This window comes from Fistularia commersonii, chromosome 28 (genome assembly GCF_037954325.1).
Source record: "Fistularia commersonii isolate RoL2024-O1a breed Wild chromosome 28, RoL_Fcom_v1.0, whole genome shotgun sequence".
NCBI lineage: Eukaryota > Metazoa > Chordata > Actinopteri > Syngnathiformes > Fistulariidae > Fistularia > Fistularia commersonii.
The window spans coordinates 7,177,903-7,195,065 of record NC_141311.1 but is presented as its reverse complement, the minus strand read 5'-3'; the positions used below and the strand labels follow the sequence as shown (position 1 = coordinate 7,195,065).

At 42.6% G+C, this 17,163-nt stretch overlaps 1 protein-coding gene across 2 annotated transcripts; it reads right to left on the bottom strand.

Moving 5' to 3' along the window:
• Positions 1–1,312: 1,312 nt before the first annotated feature.
• On the bottom strand, positions 1,313–17,125 carry stat3 (signal transducer and activator of transcription 3 (acute-phase response factor)). Of its 2 annotated transcripts, XM_086175452.1 has the most exons (24): positions 16,900–17,125; positions 12,721–12,870; positions 11,965–12,208; positions 11,752–11,844; positions 11,592–11,673; positions 11,372–11,472; positions 10,813–10,964; positions 9,984–10,142; positions 9,728–9,820; positions 9,538–9,597; positions 9,404–9,433; positions 9,208–9,301; positions 9,080–9,127; positions 7,349–7,432; positions 7,122–7,220; positions 6,850–6,985; positions 6,711–6,763; positions 6,525–6,619; positions 5,777–5,916; positions 5,465–5,686; positions 5,337–5,379; positions 4,018–4,077; positions 2,379–2,476; positions 1,313–2,221 (listed from the first exon to the last, which is right to left on the bottom strand). In XM_086175452.1, exons 2-24 carry the CDS (start codon positions 12,846–12,848, stop codon positions 2,181–2,183), a joined length of 2,355 nt encoding a protein of 784 aa, XP_086031578.1. In that variant the 5' UTR covers positions 12,849–12,870; positions 16,900–17,125; the 3' UTR covers positions 1,313–2,180. The 2 variants fall into 2 exon arrangements, with proteins under 2 accessions (XP_086031578.1, XP_086031577.1); XM_086175451.1 differs by lacking the exons at positions 4,018–4,077; positions 16,900–17,125.
• Between the last annotated feature and the right edge of the window lie 38 nt (positions 17,126–17,163).

The window sequence follows — 17,163 nt, the reverse complement described above, 5'->3', positions numbered from 1 at the left end:
CTGCAGATTAATTGGCAGTAGCCCAGAACTGAAGGGTGACAGTTCCCCCCCCCTCCCAAAACAGCTGAGTCAGCAGCTGCTGACAGTAAAACCAGTGCACCCCTCCGACCACAACAAACACTCACCGCCACACATTCTCTTCAAACCAGGCCCTGTTCATTTCCTAGCACCAAGTCAAACAAGGCACACAAGGCTTCAGAGTGGACCCCCCCCACACACACACACACACCCCACCCCACACCCCCCCCAGGCACAAAGACCCAGTGATGCAGAAAAAGCATTTCCCTCTGTCTCTGTTTGTGTAGCTGCTTTGTCTCAGCTGTCAGAGTCTTTGAAGGGCCCGTGGGAATCCCAGCACACATCAGAGGGGAAGGTGCAGTGATGACGCCACACAAGGTGCAAGGGGTGGGATGGAGGGGGGAGCAGGAAAGTCCAGTGACAGAAGGGAGATATCTTTAGAAGTAGCCACTCCTGTGTGTGTGTGTGTGTGTGTGGTGAGCTCATCCAATACTTATACAAAGGTTTATATAAGGATATGAATTTCAGGGAAAGGATGAATGGCCATCACGATGACCTCCGCAGGGCCTGTGTTTGAACAGACTCCTGATACTGGGATACTGGGAAACCTACTAAACAAGGGGATCTAGGATCTAAAATGAAGAAAAACAGGAAGGAATAGATTGTTTTTGTTTTTTTTTTGCCTTTTGTGCATTTTAGAAATGTCTCTGCACTGAATGCATAACTGAAACGCACAAATGCCACGTGCTAGATTATGTTACTAAAATAAACATTGTCCTCTATCGCAAGAAATATTCCTTAAAAACTACCCTCAGATGCAGAGAAACCACAGAGGATTTTGGGGAAGATCCATTTAAATTCGATTGAAAAAAAGCACTTTCCACACACACATTGGAGAAGGCTCGTGCACTCCAAGTGCACTTTTGTGTCTCTGTGCTTCACTTGTCCCCGCCACTCACACGGGCTGAACTGTTATGTGACTGCTGTATAATCTACCGCATATTTCAATATGTCCTGTAAATCTTCTGAGTTTCAGTTAGCGGCCTGCTTTTTCTCTTTGGCGTGTCTCTAGTCCCCCCCACCCGTCCCCAGGGTCTAGCCCTTATTGTGTCTCAGTAATCGGTGTTACATCCAGACGCTAATCCGCCCCTTCTTCATCCCATTCCGGGGAAAAGTATACGGTCCAAGAAGTAGAGGTAAATCACGTCCATGTTAAATATGCTGCGAGAGACTTCAATAATGCGTGAAGATGCAGCTCTTTGATATAAAAACTCGATCAGGTCAACAAACTCAGTTCAGAGCAACCTTATTTTTTTTATTGCCTACAAATAATGAATAGTTACAGCGTATTTTTTTTTACAAGAAACTCCTCTTTCACATGACACGACACCACACGGAGGAATTTCACGGCGTGGCGGAGAGGTCGCGTCCCGCTCGGGGGAGAAGAAAGAAAGGACTCTGGTGCCACGTCAGGCCTTGTGTGGTGAAATACAACCGAATATAAAACCCCGGAGGAAGTGGGATTCAAATCTGGAGGAAGGTCGGTGAGGCTTCAGGTCACAAGATATACAAAGACTCTGATTTTTGTTTAATAAAAAAAAAGAGAGAAAGAAAGAAATAAAGGAAACCAAAAAAAAGGAACATTCTAAATTCAATGGGATTTAAAAATGAGGCACAACACGTTTTCGTACATTATCAAAGAAGAAGTATAGCTTATACGATTAATCTATACATAGAATTTTTTATATATATATACGGTTTTGTTTTCTTTTACAAAGAAAGGCATGATGTGTTAAGTTTTATCCATTGAAATTCAATAACCAGAAAAAAACCCAAAATGTTTTCAAAAATACATTTCATGAGAATTAATTGTGCTGTGTGTAAAAATATCTCAAAAGACAGGGGCAGTACTTAACAAGTACGACCTTTAAATACTATTGTTAGTTTTTAATACACAAAACGACAGGTGACAAATCATGACATGAAGAAATTAAATCACCGTTGAAAATCATTGATCTGTGTGAGCAGGGTCCGAGGATTACGGGAGATTATTCAAAAAGTCCTGAATACAGTGAAAGGAAGGACTCAATTCCTAGACAGTTTCGGGACAGAGAGAGAGAGAGAGAGAGAGAGAGAGAGAGAGAGAGGGAGAGAGAGAGACTTCACATGGGCGATGCCACATCCATGTCCAGAGTGAGGGATTCTGTGGGGCAGAGCAGAATGTATAGGCCGTCTGGTTAGAGGAAAGTCTGGGGTTTGGGGGTGTAGGTTAGAGCCAGCTGAAGAAATAGTGATCATTTTCACAATGTCCAGGTCATCAGGAGAGCTGTGTGTGTGTGTGTGTTTGTACAATGACTCACCCATGTGTCCAGGATTAGCCTCTGCCTCGTTGTGCATCAGGGAATCCAGAGTGCGAGGGGACATAGGGAAGAGGTCACTGGTGTTTCCAGAGTTTGTCCTGGCAAAGAAAAAAAAAAAAAAAGGGTATAAAATTCACAGGTCACATTAAAAAAACATGTGAAAGACACTGGATGTCACTCACGCACACACACAATTTTTGGAGTACGGTGACAGGTAATGTTTCATTCCACTATTTTTAGATGCTGTGCGTGTTTTTCTTTCCAGGTCGAACCAAATCCAGAATGACGGTGATTCTGTTGCGTTGGCTACAAAAGCTGCTTTTTATGCAAAATACAGAACGGTTTGCATGTCTAATTGACCAGAGAGCTTCAGGTAAAGACATGAGAATGGGCCCTGTGAATTTCCTAAGACTCTCTCTGAGTGTGTTATTTTCATTTATTCCCTTCCACTTTTGCGTGGGCGTTATCCTGCTTCAGATGTCGTAACGCAGTCTCCTGCTTCAGGCACAGCACGTCCGCTGAGTACAGGGACGTACCCACCCATCCGCTCTGCTCTTCAAGCATGCAGTAAAATATTTCTTATTAAAAGCGCCGTTTTGCCTCTCTGGAGGGAGTAGGAGCCCCATGTGTGGCGGCCTTTTGTCTCCTCGCGTATTCAGCCATGGGCTGCTTCCACCTGAGGAGGTCATGCTGGACAGCCTGTGCGAGTAGTTTGAATGTGGAGTTTATGTGCTCGAGCTGCGGCGGTGATTGACACGAACGGATACTCATCCGTGCCGTGCTGCGGAGCAATTCAACTAACTGCCGGGGCGAGGAAAGAAAATATCAAAGACGGAGGAAGGATAACGAGGGATTTGGACACGCCACCAGCTTAGTCTTTGGAGAATCACGCAGTAAACATGTTCTACTCAATATATTTGTGCTTATTTTCCTCAGGAAGTCTAAAATAACTATTTTCATTATCCTTTTTCCATCAGAAGGCCAACATGTGAAGATGGGCGATTATCTTAGCTTGTATTTGCTAAATATACAGCTGGGGGTGGCAGGTAGAAAAAGGCTGCAATCGTCTTTCAGCTGGTGCGCAGGAGGGAAACCAAATGATCACAAGAACGCATTGCAAATCAAACTGGACCGGGCCGCTGCTGAGTGCATAGCGCTTCTATTTTAGTCGGTGTACGGGGGAACAGGCACAACGACTTCTGTGTTGAGCCTTGAGTGGTGTCAGTGGGGAAGCCCAGAGGGGTTGCCGGGGAAGCCGGACGGCTCAAATTTTACATGAATTGATGATACAGGGGAAACAGACCGCTGTCTTTCATTGCTGCTCAGACGGTGTCTGACATGGAGGTTTATACACAGCAGGAAACAGTAGGTACACTCAAGATCTACAATCTGTCATGCATTTGTCGCTTTGTTTAGTCATGGGTTGAGATGTTACGACGGGAGGGCCAGAGCCAAAAGAAACAGCTGATCAATGGCGGGGAGAGGGGATGCTGTAACCAGGAAGGATGACTGTGAGTTAGACACGAAAAGGAAGAGGGATGGAGGGGTAAGGGGGGACAGTCAGCGCCCCGACATCAACACAGAGTGACAAGGTGAACACACAGCCCTACATGCCGCTTTCCCCCGAAAAAGCGCCTACCCTGGGAATCCGTTCCCAAGCAGCTCACTGTCCGGCAAGTCCATGAACACGGAGGGACACCTACGGAGAAAGGTCAGGATCTTGCTGAGCAAAGCTCGCAACGCAACCAGCACGCCATCAAAAACCACCCAGTCATCCACACCACACGTGCCCGAGTGAGCCGCGGAAACGCTGCTCTGAACGTCAGACTCACCTGCAGCTCTCCGACCCCCTTCACCTATGCTTTAAAATTCTACCTAAAAATTCTCTACAGTGATTATAACGTATGAAAGCCATTTGGTTTGTCTTGGTGCTCTGTTTGGCCTTCAAACCAGCCAACACTGACTTGGTACTCATTTCTTGATATCAAATCCGATTTGAAGCTGACACAAATACAAGTTGTTCCCCGTATTCTGTCAGCTATTCACTTTTGAACAAGTGAGACTTTGAAAAAAAGAAAAAATAATCATCATCATGTAAAAATACATGACTGGCAACTGACGATTGGCTGCAGACTTTCGATCAATAAGAAGGAAGGAAGATGCAACGTAGTTATCCAGTAGCGTCCAGCTAGCAAGTTCACACACAGCAAAATATTCAAGTTACTTTTTCGCTAATCTTTTGCATTAAAAAAAGTCCTTCAGGTCATTCAGTCTTCTATGGTCCACTTCAGGGCGACCTTTATTGTGGCTTTTTTTCCTCAAATTAGTAATTCACACCTTGACAAAAGCTAGGACTTGAGATTGGGCCCAGGATTACTCTGGTTTGCAGAGCCTCAGGTAGCCATCTGCCTTCTTTGTGATCAAACAGAGTGGAATATCCTTTTAAAAATCAATGACAAAGTCTATTTCTGACTTCGTCTAAATAGTGGTACTGCAGGTATAAAAAGACAGGCTGAAAAAAAGGGATGTTGTGAAACTGTTAAAACAATAAGAGGATAAAAAAAAAAAAAACGTGTGATGGTGGCGAATTGCTCCTTTAGGTCTGAGCAGGGTTTTGGCAGGACACACCACAACCTGCCAGGAACTATGGGAGGATGGTTCAATTCCTGGAAACTGCCTCGGAACCCTCTCCGAGGCAGTTACAATAATTGTAGCCTCCCAAATCTTGCATTGTGAGAAAAGACCTTTAAACATACTGGTGGTGACGGTAACACTAGGTCAACACTAATTTGTTCTCCTTTCTTGAAATACATGACAAAACTCACTGTTTATTTCTTTTTAAAAAAAACGGCAGCAATCACCGGCAGCTTGGGATGACCGTTGACATATTGCAAATGGACATGCAACAGGCTACTCTAACACCGTTATAGTAGAGATGAGTAAGTAAGAAGTACTCACGGGGTAACGCAGATGAACTTTGTCTTCAAGTAGGGCTGGCTCGCTGTTTGGAGAACAGACGATATTTGTGGTTATTCATGGAAACGTGAACATCATGCCATGCCTATCGGGGCGCCATGGGGACTTACTGCTGGTGGAGTCGCCTCCCAGCTCGGTTTCTGGGGCTGCTTCTGGCCGGCAGTACTTCCCAAAAGCTTCTTCTTTGGGGATCTCCGGGTAGAGGTAGACGAGCGGGGAGACAAGGATGCTGGTGGCGTCCATGATCTTGTAGCCCATGATGATGTCAGCAAAAGACATGCTGTTCAGCTGCTGCTTGGTGTACGGCTCCACTGACTGGATCTGGGTCTTTCCTGGGAACGTTTGAGGCCAGTCAGTGTCAAAATTAACAGAAAACAAAAAAAACAGAAAATAAATGCAATGATAACCCCCTGAATACTCACCACTGATGTCTTTCTCTACCCATGTGAAAGTAATCCCTCCTTCTTTGCTGCTTTCACTGAAGCGGAGAAGAAAAGTGCCGGGAGGTTTGGGACTGAGGATAGCTCTCTCCCGCTCCTTACTGATGAAACCCATGATGTACCTGCAGAGACGACAGGGTGGAGGCCATCAGCGACCTCCACGCTTTTCCTGACTGGAGATCACACATTACGCGGACAGAGGGGAGGGACAGGTCTGTTGACTGAGCACAACCTAATATTTTCCTTTCCACTACTGAATTTGTTGATGGAACCTAATGACTGGAGTTCCTACTACCTGGATGTTCTGTGAGTATGAAGACCCCAAAAGCCTTGCAACATTAATTTGCAATCACAATGGATTTGGATTGATTGCTATCATGATTTATTTCATTTAAATTATCTATTAAATATAAAGCTCATTAAAATCAAAGCTGGACCGCATTTCCTGCCACTGTTTACAGGAAATAATTTCCCATGTCTGCTTCTTCGTAATAAAGGTTTCCAGGCCGAATGAGTGAACCCTGAGTGGAAGCCCTTTGGAAGGGCGTTTCTTGTGAAACTATGATAACGTAATTATAGCCGATGAATTTTTGAGATCTCTCTCAAAGATGAATCAGTCAGATGCAATCAGACTTGATGTGCCTTAATGGCAAGACAAGTCACTCAAAGAGTTTTAAGCACCGCGATGTGAGTGTGAGAGTTGTGCTGCGAAAAAAGAGGGACGCCTCACCCTTCATTCCACAGTGCCAGGATGTACTTCTTCACCAGGTCGATGATGTTATCCAGCCACACCCAGAAAGAAAACCCTTTTCCCGCCATATTTTCCTGCAGGTGAGCAGCAAATTCAACTTAACACAGCAGCAGTCAAAGGAAAATATGAGAGAGCCATGTTTATCGAGTGCAACGGACGACTCACCTTGCAGAACTTGGCCCAGGTGATCTGGCAGCCGGAATAGTTGACAGAAGGCCCTGGGTGGACAGTTACAAAGTAATGTTACTCATGTATGTATTACACTAGTAAAAAGGTTTTTTTTTCAAGCAGCTTGTAAACTCACCTAGCAACTTCTCTGCCAGTGTGGTGAGCTGTTCGATGGTCAAACCTCTCTTGGTAGTTGAGGAGAATTGCCAGCTAAGCACCTCAGCAACCTGGTCCCACGTCCCCACTGGGGGCTTGGTGAAGAAGTTCACATTCTGCGCAAAAAGGACCCCGAGACAATACCCTTTAAAATCTGTTTTGTTATTTTTTCCCCTGTGAGAAAAAAATCCATCTGTGACATTTGAATAAATCGACGCAGTTTTGCCACCTCCCACCAAGGGGTGCTGTTACCTTCGGCTGGTTAGTGAGCATGTTGTACCACAGGATGGAGGCCCAAGCGTTGGGCATCTGGCAGATGTTTGAAATGACAACCACGGGCAGGGAATGTGTCTGTTCAAAGGAAATTTTCATATTCACTCTATACTGTCTGGATGATGCTCGACTACACTCAGTATTTTAATCATGCAATAAACTGGGATTTTAAAAAAGGGGTGTAATGTCAGAGACTCTGTGCTCACCTCCAGTTCAATCTTCAGGCCCTGATGATAGACATCTGTCTCAAAAGTGATGAGGTGAAGCTCTTCTGTGACAATCAGGGAGGCCTGAAGAAAGCAGATAATGTTTGATAACAATACAACAGCATGGAGAGGTCAGTAATAACTAGCATCCTTTGTGTTGTGGAAAGAAGTCTTGGGGAAAGGAAGCATCAAAAATCATGAGCAATATGAGCTACATCTTCAACAACTCCTCTTTAGGTGCAGGTGCTCGAGTTGATCCTCTTTGATATATAAACTCTGCACAGTTCTCTTTTACAAATGAAATATATATCGATGGCTGGAATGCAAAAACTTCTATCTGCTAATTTTTCGATTTTGGGTTTTTGAATTGAATGGTGAGAAATGGGGTGGCTCCACATTTTCAGTCTATCTGCAAGATAATCCCGCCCTTTCTTTTGACATAAATGTCACATGAAAAAACTCCTATGTGCACAATGAAGCAGAAAAAATAAAGAAAAAAACATCTGTATTGTCAGTGGTAAAAATACATGCTATGTATTTTTAAATTATAACATAGAAATATAGTCTGTGAACACTAGAATATTCTTAAATATCTTTAACAAAGACCATACTATAATCAAATGAAATGTTTTTTTCATTTCCTGAAAAAGTGTTTTTTTTCAGATAGGCGGTTATGTATTCCAGCCATCGATATGTGAGCCAGCAAGGTCACACTGATTTGTTGACAGCCACCGAACCAGAAATTCCTGAAACTCTTCCTTGTTTCTTTGGGTTAGATATTCTTGGCTGCTTCTTAACACTTCAAGGGCATCTCTCATGTAAATGAGTTGTTTTACTGCGTGTGACTGTATTGTGCACAACTTCTGCTGCGAATCATCCTGTGTAGATGTTGCTGATTTAAAGACGGCATGTTTCTCCCAAGCGTGTTGAGGCCAGTGTAGACGCGGAGGAGTGGAACACTGAGCTCTAAGGCTGCAGGAGTGAAGCCAACTGGCAACTACCAAAAGTCAATCAAGTTCAGCACACTTGAGAATTAGCAAGCCACACCTACAACACAATGATCAGGACAGGTGCGGTCCACAGCTACATGGAATTGTTGCTTTGCGAGGATGAACCTCTCCACAGCACAGAGGGCCTTTAAAATACTCACTTTGTAAAAATGGACATTGGGTTGAGTAGAGATTATTTCCTGTCACAGTGGTAAAGAGCTCAAACTACATGGCCAACCATCAGCAAGGTCATCAAGACTTTGACTTGACAAGTCAACCTGACGAGTCTTCAGTGGCACGCAGCCCTCAAGAGCAATTAAAATGTAAAAATGAAGAACAGGCAGCAGAGCAGGGACAGGATCCGCTGCTAACTCAAAAGCTTGGCCCTGAACCGTTCTAACACACCACCACATCATACAGCTTTTAGAAACTGTAAAGGTATGGCTACAGTAAAAATGTAAAAATATGGTAGACAAGGACCTAATTGTTAGGACCTGGCTCATGGGCTGCAACATCAAGTGGACTTGGAGAAAAGACTTTCCAAAAATATGTTTTGTTTTTTTCTTGTCTTCTGGGGAATAGCAAATCTCAGGGGGGAATGAACACTGGTGGGAAGCATGTGTCTGAGAGCAACCGCAGGTTTAAGCAATCCGGCAAGACGAACTGCTGCAAGGCCAGTTAGTGCACGGCAGAGTAACATGCGCACAAAAAAAAAAAATCAACAGCAGGATGGAGTACTTACATCACTGTTGGTTCGGCCGCCGTTACCACACCTCTGTTCCCTGAGTGTCTGTAACACACAGAGGGTCAGTCATCCACTTCACCACAGAACTTCAAGCTTTGCCTCGACAGTCTGACAGTCCAACTTACCAAGTGTTTAAACTCTGCAGACAAGCTGCCATTGTTGGATTCTTCCATGTTCATGACTTTGGTGTTGGTTCCGAGGATGTTGAACTTTCGCGAACTAAAAAATAAATAGTGGTGGAAGAGGGTGAGCTAGTGATACATGCTCAGGATTTAAGAAAATATAATAAACAAAGGGAAAGAGATTTTTCTTAGGCCTTACCCACGGATCGCAGCCACATCTCCAGATTCCCTGAAAAAAGAATACAAAGACAAAACATCAAAAGTGGCATTCACTCCCACTCTCTTGTCTATTCATTGTTTCTCCTGGTGCGCGGATGAAAATACGAGACTCACTTGTCAATGCAAACTTTGATTTTCAGCTGGTAATTCAATTCTGGAAACTTCACCAGTAGCCTGTAAAGGTAAACATTTAGCATTTAGCTTGAATAAAATAATAATAATAATAATAATAAATAATTAAAACATGTCATTACAAAAATAAGAAAAGAGGTCTGTTTTTGTAAATTTTCAACTGGTATCGTACCTGACTTTATTTGTAAACTGGACACCTGTTTTGATAACCAGAGGCCTGTCTGGATGCATCGGCATACAAGGCTGTCTCTCAACCACGAAAGCACTGGGAGGGTGGGGAGGGAGAAAAAGACAGAGCTCATATATCATCCATGTGGCCTAAAAACAAACCTGACAGCACAGCTACCTGGAATTACAGAGTGATGAGTACGATTTCCTGTTGTGACCTTTGGATAAAAAGGAAGTCAAACTAGACTTTATGCCAGTACCTCTTCATGAGGCTCCTGAACAAGTCCACGATCTTCTCCTCCAGAGCCGGGCGGTGCTGGATAATGGGGTCTCCTTTATAGGAAACCTTCTGTTGAAGTTCTTCAAGCTTCTTGATCTGCTGCCGGATCTGTAGCTGGGACTCGGCCAGGGACGTTATCCTGGCAGGAGAGTGAATTCCAGGTCAAGCACTGTTTTTTTTTGCACTAACTTGAACATGATGGCTGTTGAGCAGAAATGTTTGAACTGATGTCTGATGGCGACAGGAAAAGTAATATTTTAATACAGAAATGATTATGGATTGGCCACAATAATCCATTTCTAGCATAAACAGAGCCTCTTTGAAATAGCTTGAGGGCTTTTCGGAGTCATCAACTAGATTAAAAAAATGTAATATAAAGTCCATTAACCTCAAATAACTGCCATGTACATTTCAGTGCAGGGCAAAATTCAACAAAATAAATACTACAATACTGAGAAGCCCTTTTTTCAAAAGCTATTTCCCAATGGCTTGCAACACATGAACCCAGGCATTAGCAAAAAAAGTATCACAACTAAAATCAGCATGGAATAATTCTCAATTGTGCATAAAAATAACACTAGACAGGAATTACCTCTAAATCCATGAGCAATTTTAGAAAATTAGTCATAAGTCAGAAATAAGAATTCTAAACTTGAAACACCCTCCATTTTCTTTTAGAGAATAAGACAAAAACATATGGGTGCTTGCCTCTGCAGTGCAAGTATGAGCCCTGTATTCAGAGCCCGTGCAGACGAACACCAGGGGAAAGATACTCCAGAACTGGATGTAACTGATGCCTAAGCTCTCACCATGTCTCAAGGCGGTCCAGGCAGATGTTGGGCGGACCTCCAATGCAGGCAATCTGTTGTCTCCGTTTCCAGTCTGCCAGTTCTTCGTCCGTGAGGTTCTTCTGGACGTAATCCATGGCGGTCAGCAAGCCCCCCATTTCTGTCACAATTTGCTGTGAAAAGACATGCAAATCTATACTTCTTTCCACCATTTCAAGGTCAGCATGTCACTTTACTTTAGTGAGTGCGTGACAATGTGTGAGCGACACACTTAACAGTGATAACTGATATTTTTTTGATGGTCCTGCTCAGACCACACTGTGTAGAAACTTTCCAATAATGTGCACGTCTCTGTCTTTTTTGCCGATTTGGGGACAAACCCTAAGCAAAATCTGACATAAAGATTTGATGTTTTCCGCTTTGCTTCCCATGGACAGGTGTGAGCACGAGCTCCACCTGAGAGAGAGTGAGATAATCCTTCTAACGCACTCTCAAACCTGGCTAAAACTGAAAAGGGTTCCAGGAAGTCTAAAAGTGGAAATAATGAATTCCAATGTGGCAGAGGGGATCACACACTCACCCTCCTCAGCTGGTCTAGGGCACTCAGCATCTGCTCAAGCTGAGCCATCTTCTGTCGGGTGGCAGATGCCTGGCTGTTTCCGTTGAGGTCCTGGGACAACTCTGGAATGTGGGGAGGGCAGCGGAGCTGATGCATCAAATTCTATCCGTGTGTCATGCATTTGCTTGAGCAAAAGAGGTGATAAAGTTTAAATGCAATCAAATCAAGAATTATTGGTTACCCCCTTGGCTTTTCAGCGTCTTGTAATTGAAATCAAAGTCGTCCTGAAGGTTCTCCAGCATTTTCATCTTCTGCTCCATGTCCTGTAGAAAAGAGGATGTCAACATGTGGGCACCAAGACAAGTGAGAGCCCGTTAAGATGTGGGTCTCAGATGCCGAACCTGCACTCTTTTCCTGATGTCTTGAAGGTTGTGCTCTAGGATTTGCTGTTTCTCTGTCACCACTGTCCCAGTGGAGTGGGCAGCTTGTCCATCCTGTCAAAGAAAAAAACATATTTTCCAACAAAATGTTAGAAAATTGTAGAGTATTGCTGATGCACAACCGACACTGACAGTTTTGACTTGGATGTGTTCTAAATCAGTATGTTTCTGTACCTGTGCTGCAGATGTGGCGGTCTGCAACAGCCTCTGCTCTTCCCACAGGCAGCGGGCTACGATGCGGGCAATGTCCATCGGCTTCTCCAGGTACTTGCTCTGCAGATGCTGTTTGATCCTGCGCAGGTTATGCTGGTAGAGAACATTGTTCTCCTGCAGGAAGCGACTATACTGCTGATCTATCTCTCCTAAAAGATTGTGGAACACCAATGTGGCATGTGACTCTTTGTTGGCAGCATAAGCCCTGGGGGAAAAAATAATAAAATGGATATTCTTTGAGAAAGGAACAGAAGAAGAGGTGGGCTGTGATCAGGTCCTGACCATATTTATAGTTTCCTTCCAGATGTTAGTCAATGCTGAATTATGGATCAGAAAAAGATCTATATGAGAGAAAAGACGTGGGAAAATTAATACCGTGCATTAAAATCCAAACTGATGGAAGATGCTATTCAGCAAATAGAGGAGGCTAGATCTCTGTTTGCCTCTTGGCTGGGAGCATTTTGCTAATTCGAGAACTTATGAAGTGGCAAAAAAAGGGCAGAGGATGACTTGGCAGAGGCGAGGTTCACCGCCTCTTGATGGTATCTGAGAGTTTGGGTCACATGAGGAAAGTGGTAGATATGAAAGGCGCCATGGCAATGAGGGATGACACATAGGAGATTGTAGACAGGAAATCACTCAGCACATCACAGTGATGTAAGATGATGGGTACTTTTGGCAACTCCATCTTTTTCAGTAAATGAAATCATTTCTTACCAGTCCTGACTCTCGATCCAGGGCGCCAGGAACTGCCGTAGCTCCATAGGGAAGCTCTCGCTGTACAAGTGGTAAAGTTGCTCCAGATACCTGGTCTCGAGCTGCTGTAACTGGTTCCACTGAGCCATCTTGACTTCCACTTCCTCGAAACTAGGTTGAAAAGAAAAGAAAAAAGAATCAACATAAACTTAAGGTGGATACCTAGTATTTCTGATTCTGATAAATGATAATATTCAGAAGCAAATTTTCAAACATCTGTTTTTCAGAATGGGATTTTCAAGGCTGACGCTAGAGAGGTAAATAATGTCAACATATTTTGATTTTGCAGCGGAAGTGAAGAAGCCATTTCTATGTAGAATTTGCACAGTTGGTTTTTCAACATAAAATTGATAAGGCCATGAAGGCCATGTTCTGTTGAAAAAAAAAAAAAAAACTTTTGTAGTTACAATATTTATGTTGGTCTGATCCTTATCGGCCAGCAATAGTGGCGCTGATATACCTTTGAGGCCCCTTTCTATGATGTCATAATATGATCACTTCTGGGTTTTTTACAGCCTGATGCTCTTCATAGTGTTTTGCTGATTTTTGGGAGAACATCAATCATTTAATCCAAACCAAGAGCTAAGAATTCAACAGTGTTCCTGAGTAGCCTGAGAAGCTGTGAATCGCAGTTTGTATATAAAAAGAAAATCAACCCATGGCAAATGATTTTATATAAAATGAAAACGTGCGCAGCCTTGGCTTAAGAGTAACTGCTAGGTGCCTTCTCTGAAAATGATAAGCACTTTAAGTGTCCTCCTACTCAAATCTCACTGCTTCCTGTTCAGTGAAACACAATGCTAACAAGACATATTGACTGACATCAACAGCTGCCGCCTCCCCAAGCACATACAAGATGGTTTCTGGCCTGTGATCGGGATTTTTGTTTGGTTTTATATTTATGAATATATATGTGTTTGTGTGTGTGTGTGTGTGTGTGTGTGTGTGTGTGTGTGTGTGTATACTGTCTACACGGTATATTTACATATCGAAATAATATAAAAATATAAATAATATTTTTTATATAATGGAAAAAGTATTCTCTCCTTTCACTTGTAGAGCTGCAAACAAGTTTTCAATGGAAATTAAAAAATGTTGTATTTGTCCACATTCTTAAAAGACGTAGTAGGTAAATATATCCTTTGGTGTTCTAAGCAGAGGAAAATGCAGAATGGAGAGTCAACAGGAGCCTGCCAGGCCGTTTCCCCCCTTTCATGTGAAAGGAAGGGCCAGTAAATGTCTTTTTTGAGCCTCCTCTAAAAGACTGGATAGAGCTGAACTTTCGAAACTTTCACCAATGGTCTTGTTTGGTGAGTTTCACAGTGTCAAAGTGTCGCGAACAACTGTTCACAGAAAGGTTTTATACATTTTGCTCCAAGGGGGCAATTTAGGTTAAGCATCTTTGCCATCATTTGAAAGGAACACACAAACCGTACACTATATCCACACCATTAAGCATCTTAAAATCGTTTCAGGAAAGAATAAAAGTGGACGAGGGAGAATGGCTGGTTAGTGGTGGGTAAAAAGAAACTGCCTCCGGAGCCAGAAAGTCATGAAAGAATATAAACAAAAGGGCAAGTGCATCACTCAGCTAGTCAAAAAGCACAGAGTGCGCAGTTTTGTAAAAGGTCAGCTTTGCAATGCATGCTTATAAAAGTCACCCTGCAGATTGACAGACAAGAATGCATAAACGCAACAACTTGAAAACAAAAAAAAAACTTGGCTAACAACATCTGCTATTCATACACGGGTTTGCATTATGCACAACTTGGAATGAACCTGATTTACTTCAGTTTTTTTTTTTTTTTGCAACTGACATATTTGAGGCAAAGATGCATTGAAGGCCTGATATAGCAGTTTCGACACTACTTCATCATAAAATCACTTAAAAACCACGTTGTTTTGCTTTTGCGTTTCTTCAATCACATGACACCAACAGAGAAAAACCACAGATTAAAACACACAAGAGTAATTCTCATGATGAGAACAGATAAAAGTAGCTTACTGTGGCTGAGAACACATGTCATATCAGTGACATTTGTGGTTAGGAAACAATCACTTGTTCTTTTGTTTTACTGTCATTTCCCCACCTTTCATTTTCCTACATTAGACCATTTTCTTTGTGACTCACATCAAAAGTGAAACCAAACAGTCTGATGGTTGGCTGTTCTTGGGAAGTCCTATCTTCTCAGTTGTTCGTGAACCACTCAGGGCGAAAGCCTGAGGGTTGTTTATGAAAAAATACCTGAACATGCAGTATGACCTTTCAGAAAAGTTCATATTTAATACATTCAATAAACAACTGAAGGCTGTTTAAAAACATTGTCTTTACTACGCATACAGTATCTGATGCTGTAAATTCTGTGTCCTTGGGTACTGTCAGCAAAACTCTGAACTACAAATTAAAAAAAAAAGAAAAAAAAAGTAAAGTCCACATAGGACCAAGATACCTTCACATTTAATAGGATGAGGCATAGTATAATGGTTAATGGGAAACAATTTTATACATCCCCTAAAGAAAATGTTGATTTGGACTAGAACTAGCTATATTGATTAATAATTAATGTGAATCAGCCCGTCTCAACTTATCTTTCAATTGATTTGGGACAGATGACATGATATGTGGGAGGATAAGGTTTGTCTTATTTCAGTCTTTTTAAATGAACAAGCCCTCTATCACCGGTACAAGGACTTTTTTGAAAACTACAAACAAAACTAGAATTTTTTGCCCCACATGATGAACCTTCTTCTTTTAAAGACACCTGAAAAATCACCACAGGTTTGAATTTCAGGGTGCGTGAAACCCCTCATTGGGTTGTTTTACAGCATTTCAGTCACACATGATGACCCGACGACACCAAAAGAATCAATTTCAGACAACAATGTATCTGAGAACCCAGTCTGCCCAAATAATACTAAATTCCGCCTTTATTCCTGCTTTTTCATTTAAGAGTATCCTTAAACTTAGCGCCAAACTGGGGTCTATGAACTGTTTTCCCAAGTAGCAAAGCTTTGCTGGGAAAACATATTCAGGACTACAGCATAGAATTGATGATTGAATACAATATGATTTTTATTATACTATTTTATTATACTATATGTAAAACTACAGCCTGTTTGTGTCAGAAGACAGATGGTAATTGCTGTTATTCTGGGTCAAATTTTACAGAGCTGCTAACAAGTCACAGATTCCTCAGATCGAGGCACCGACATTTCAAGGAGTACTTCCTTCCTTCATTGGTTATGGTAAATGCAATAACAGTAAATCTGATAAACAACCGGGAACTGGGTGTATTTATGATGGTAAGAGAAGTGAATGTTCGCAACAGCCATGTGATGAATTCTAAACAGTACTAACACTCGGCAGGACACTCAGTCCAATCCTGTTACGGTGCCGTAATAGTGATAGTAATGCTTACTATTTTGGTTTTGGTACCTATTTGACTTCACTGTGGGCAGCACAATAAGTGTACTGTACAAAACACTTTTCCACTCTGTACACATGACAATATACATGAATCTAGTGCAAGTACACAACAGATGCCTCTTTACGGAATCTAACATAATGCTATGCATTTCAGAATAAAGACCTGGTTAAGATTTAGGCTTGCTAAATGACAAACTCCAACGCAGAGGGGTTTAAACCCTGCAGGCCAGGCGCCGGGGGAGTCGGACATGTCGCTGCTGGGATGGAGAGATGGGCGTGACTGGTGCGAGGGAAATACAGGCGAAATGTCAATAGGTCCGCATGCAGATGCATGGAAAATCTGAGCTGCACGATTCTGTTCTCTTCCGACGAATGAAAATCAAAATTAAGAAGTACTACAATGCAAATTCGAGTACAAATGTGATGATGGTTCGACTGGTTCGAGGGCCGGTGTCGGGGATACGGACGTGGCCCCTGTGAATGGACGCAGACCACCATCAATTTTTAATAACTTATGTAACACCGTAGGAGATTTAAGGGTCCCGTCAGTGCGAACTTGTGCAATGCACAGCCTACGGTAGGTGTGGATAATACGGAAACGCATGAGTTTACACGGTATTTGTTGAAAAAGAGAATATTAATAAACTTCTCGCACTTTTAATGAAAGTCTGAAATGATGACAAAAGCAGAAGTCGCTGTAGTTAGCTTCTTACCTTGCTCGTAGGTCTCACCCCTTGGGAAACGAATGACGGTAAAACAGTGTTACCCTGCTAAAAAAATCAACCCGCAAACTCTTACCTTCGCAGTTAACTACACTATATTTATATAATTTATCGAGATCCTTGGACAAAACTCTGAAATTGTCGCAGTATGATCGCCTTCTTCCCAGCGCAGGAAATTCTACCCGCCTTCATGAACAAATTGACCCGAGACACATCCAGTGCAGACAAACAGACCGAGTCGATTGACAGCTCTAT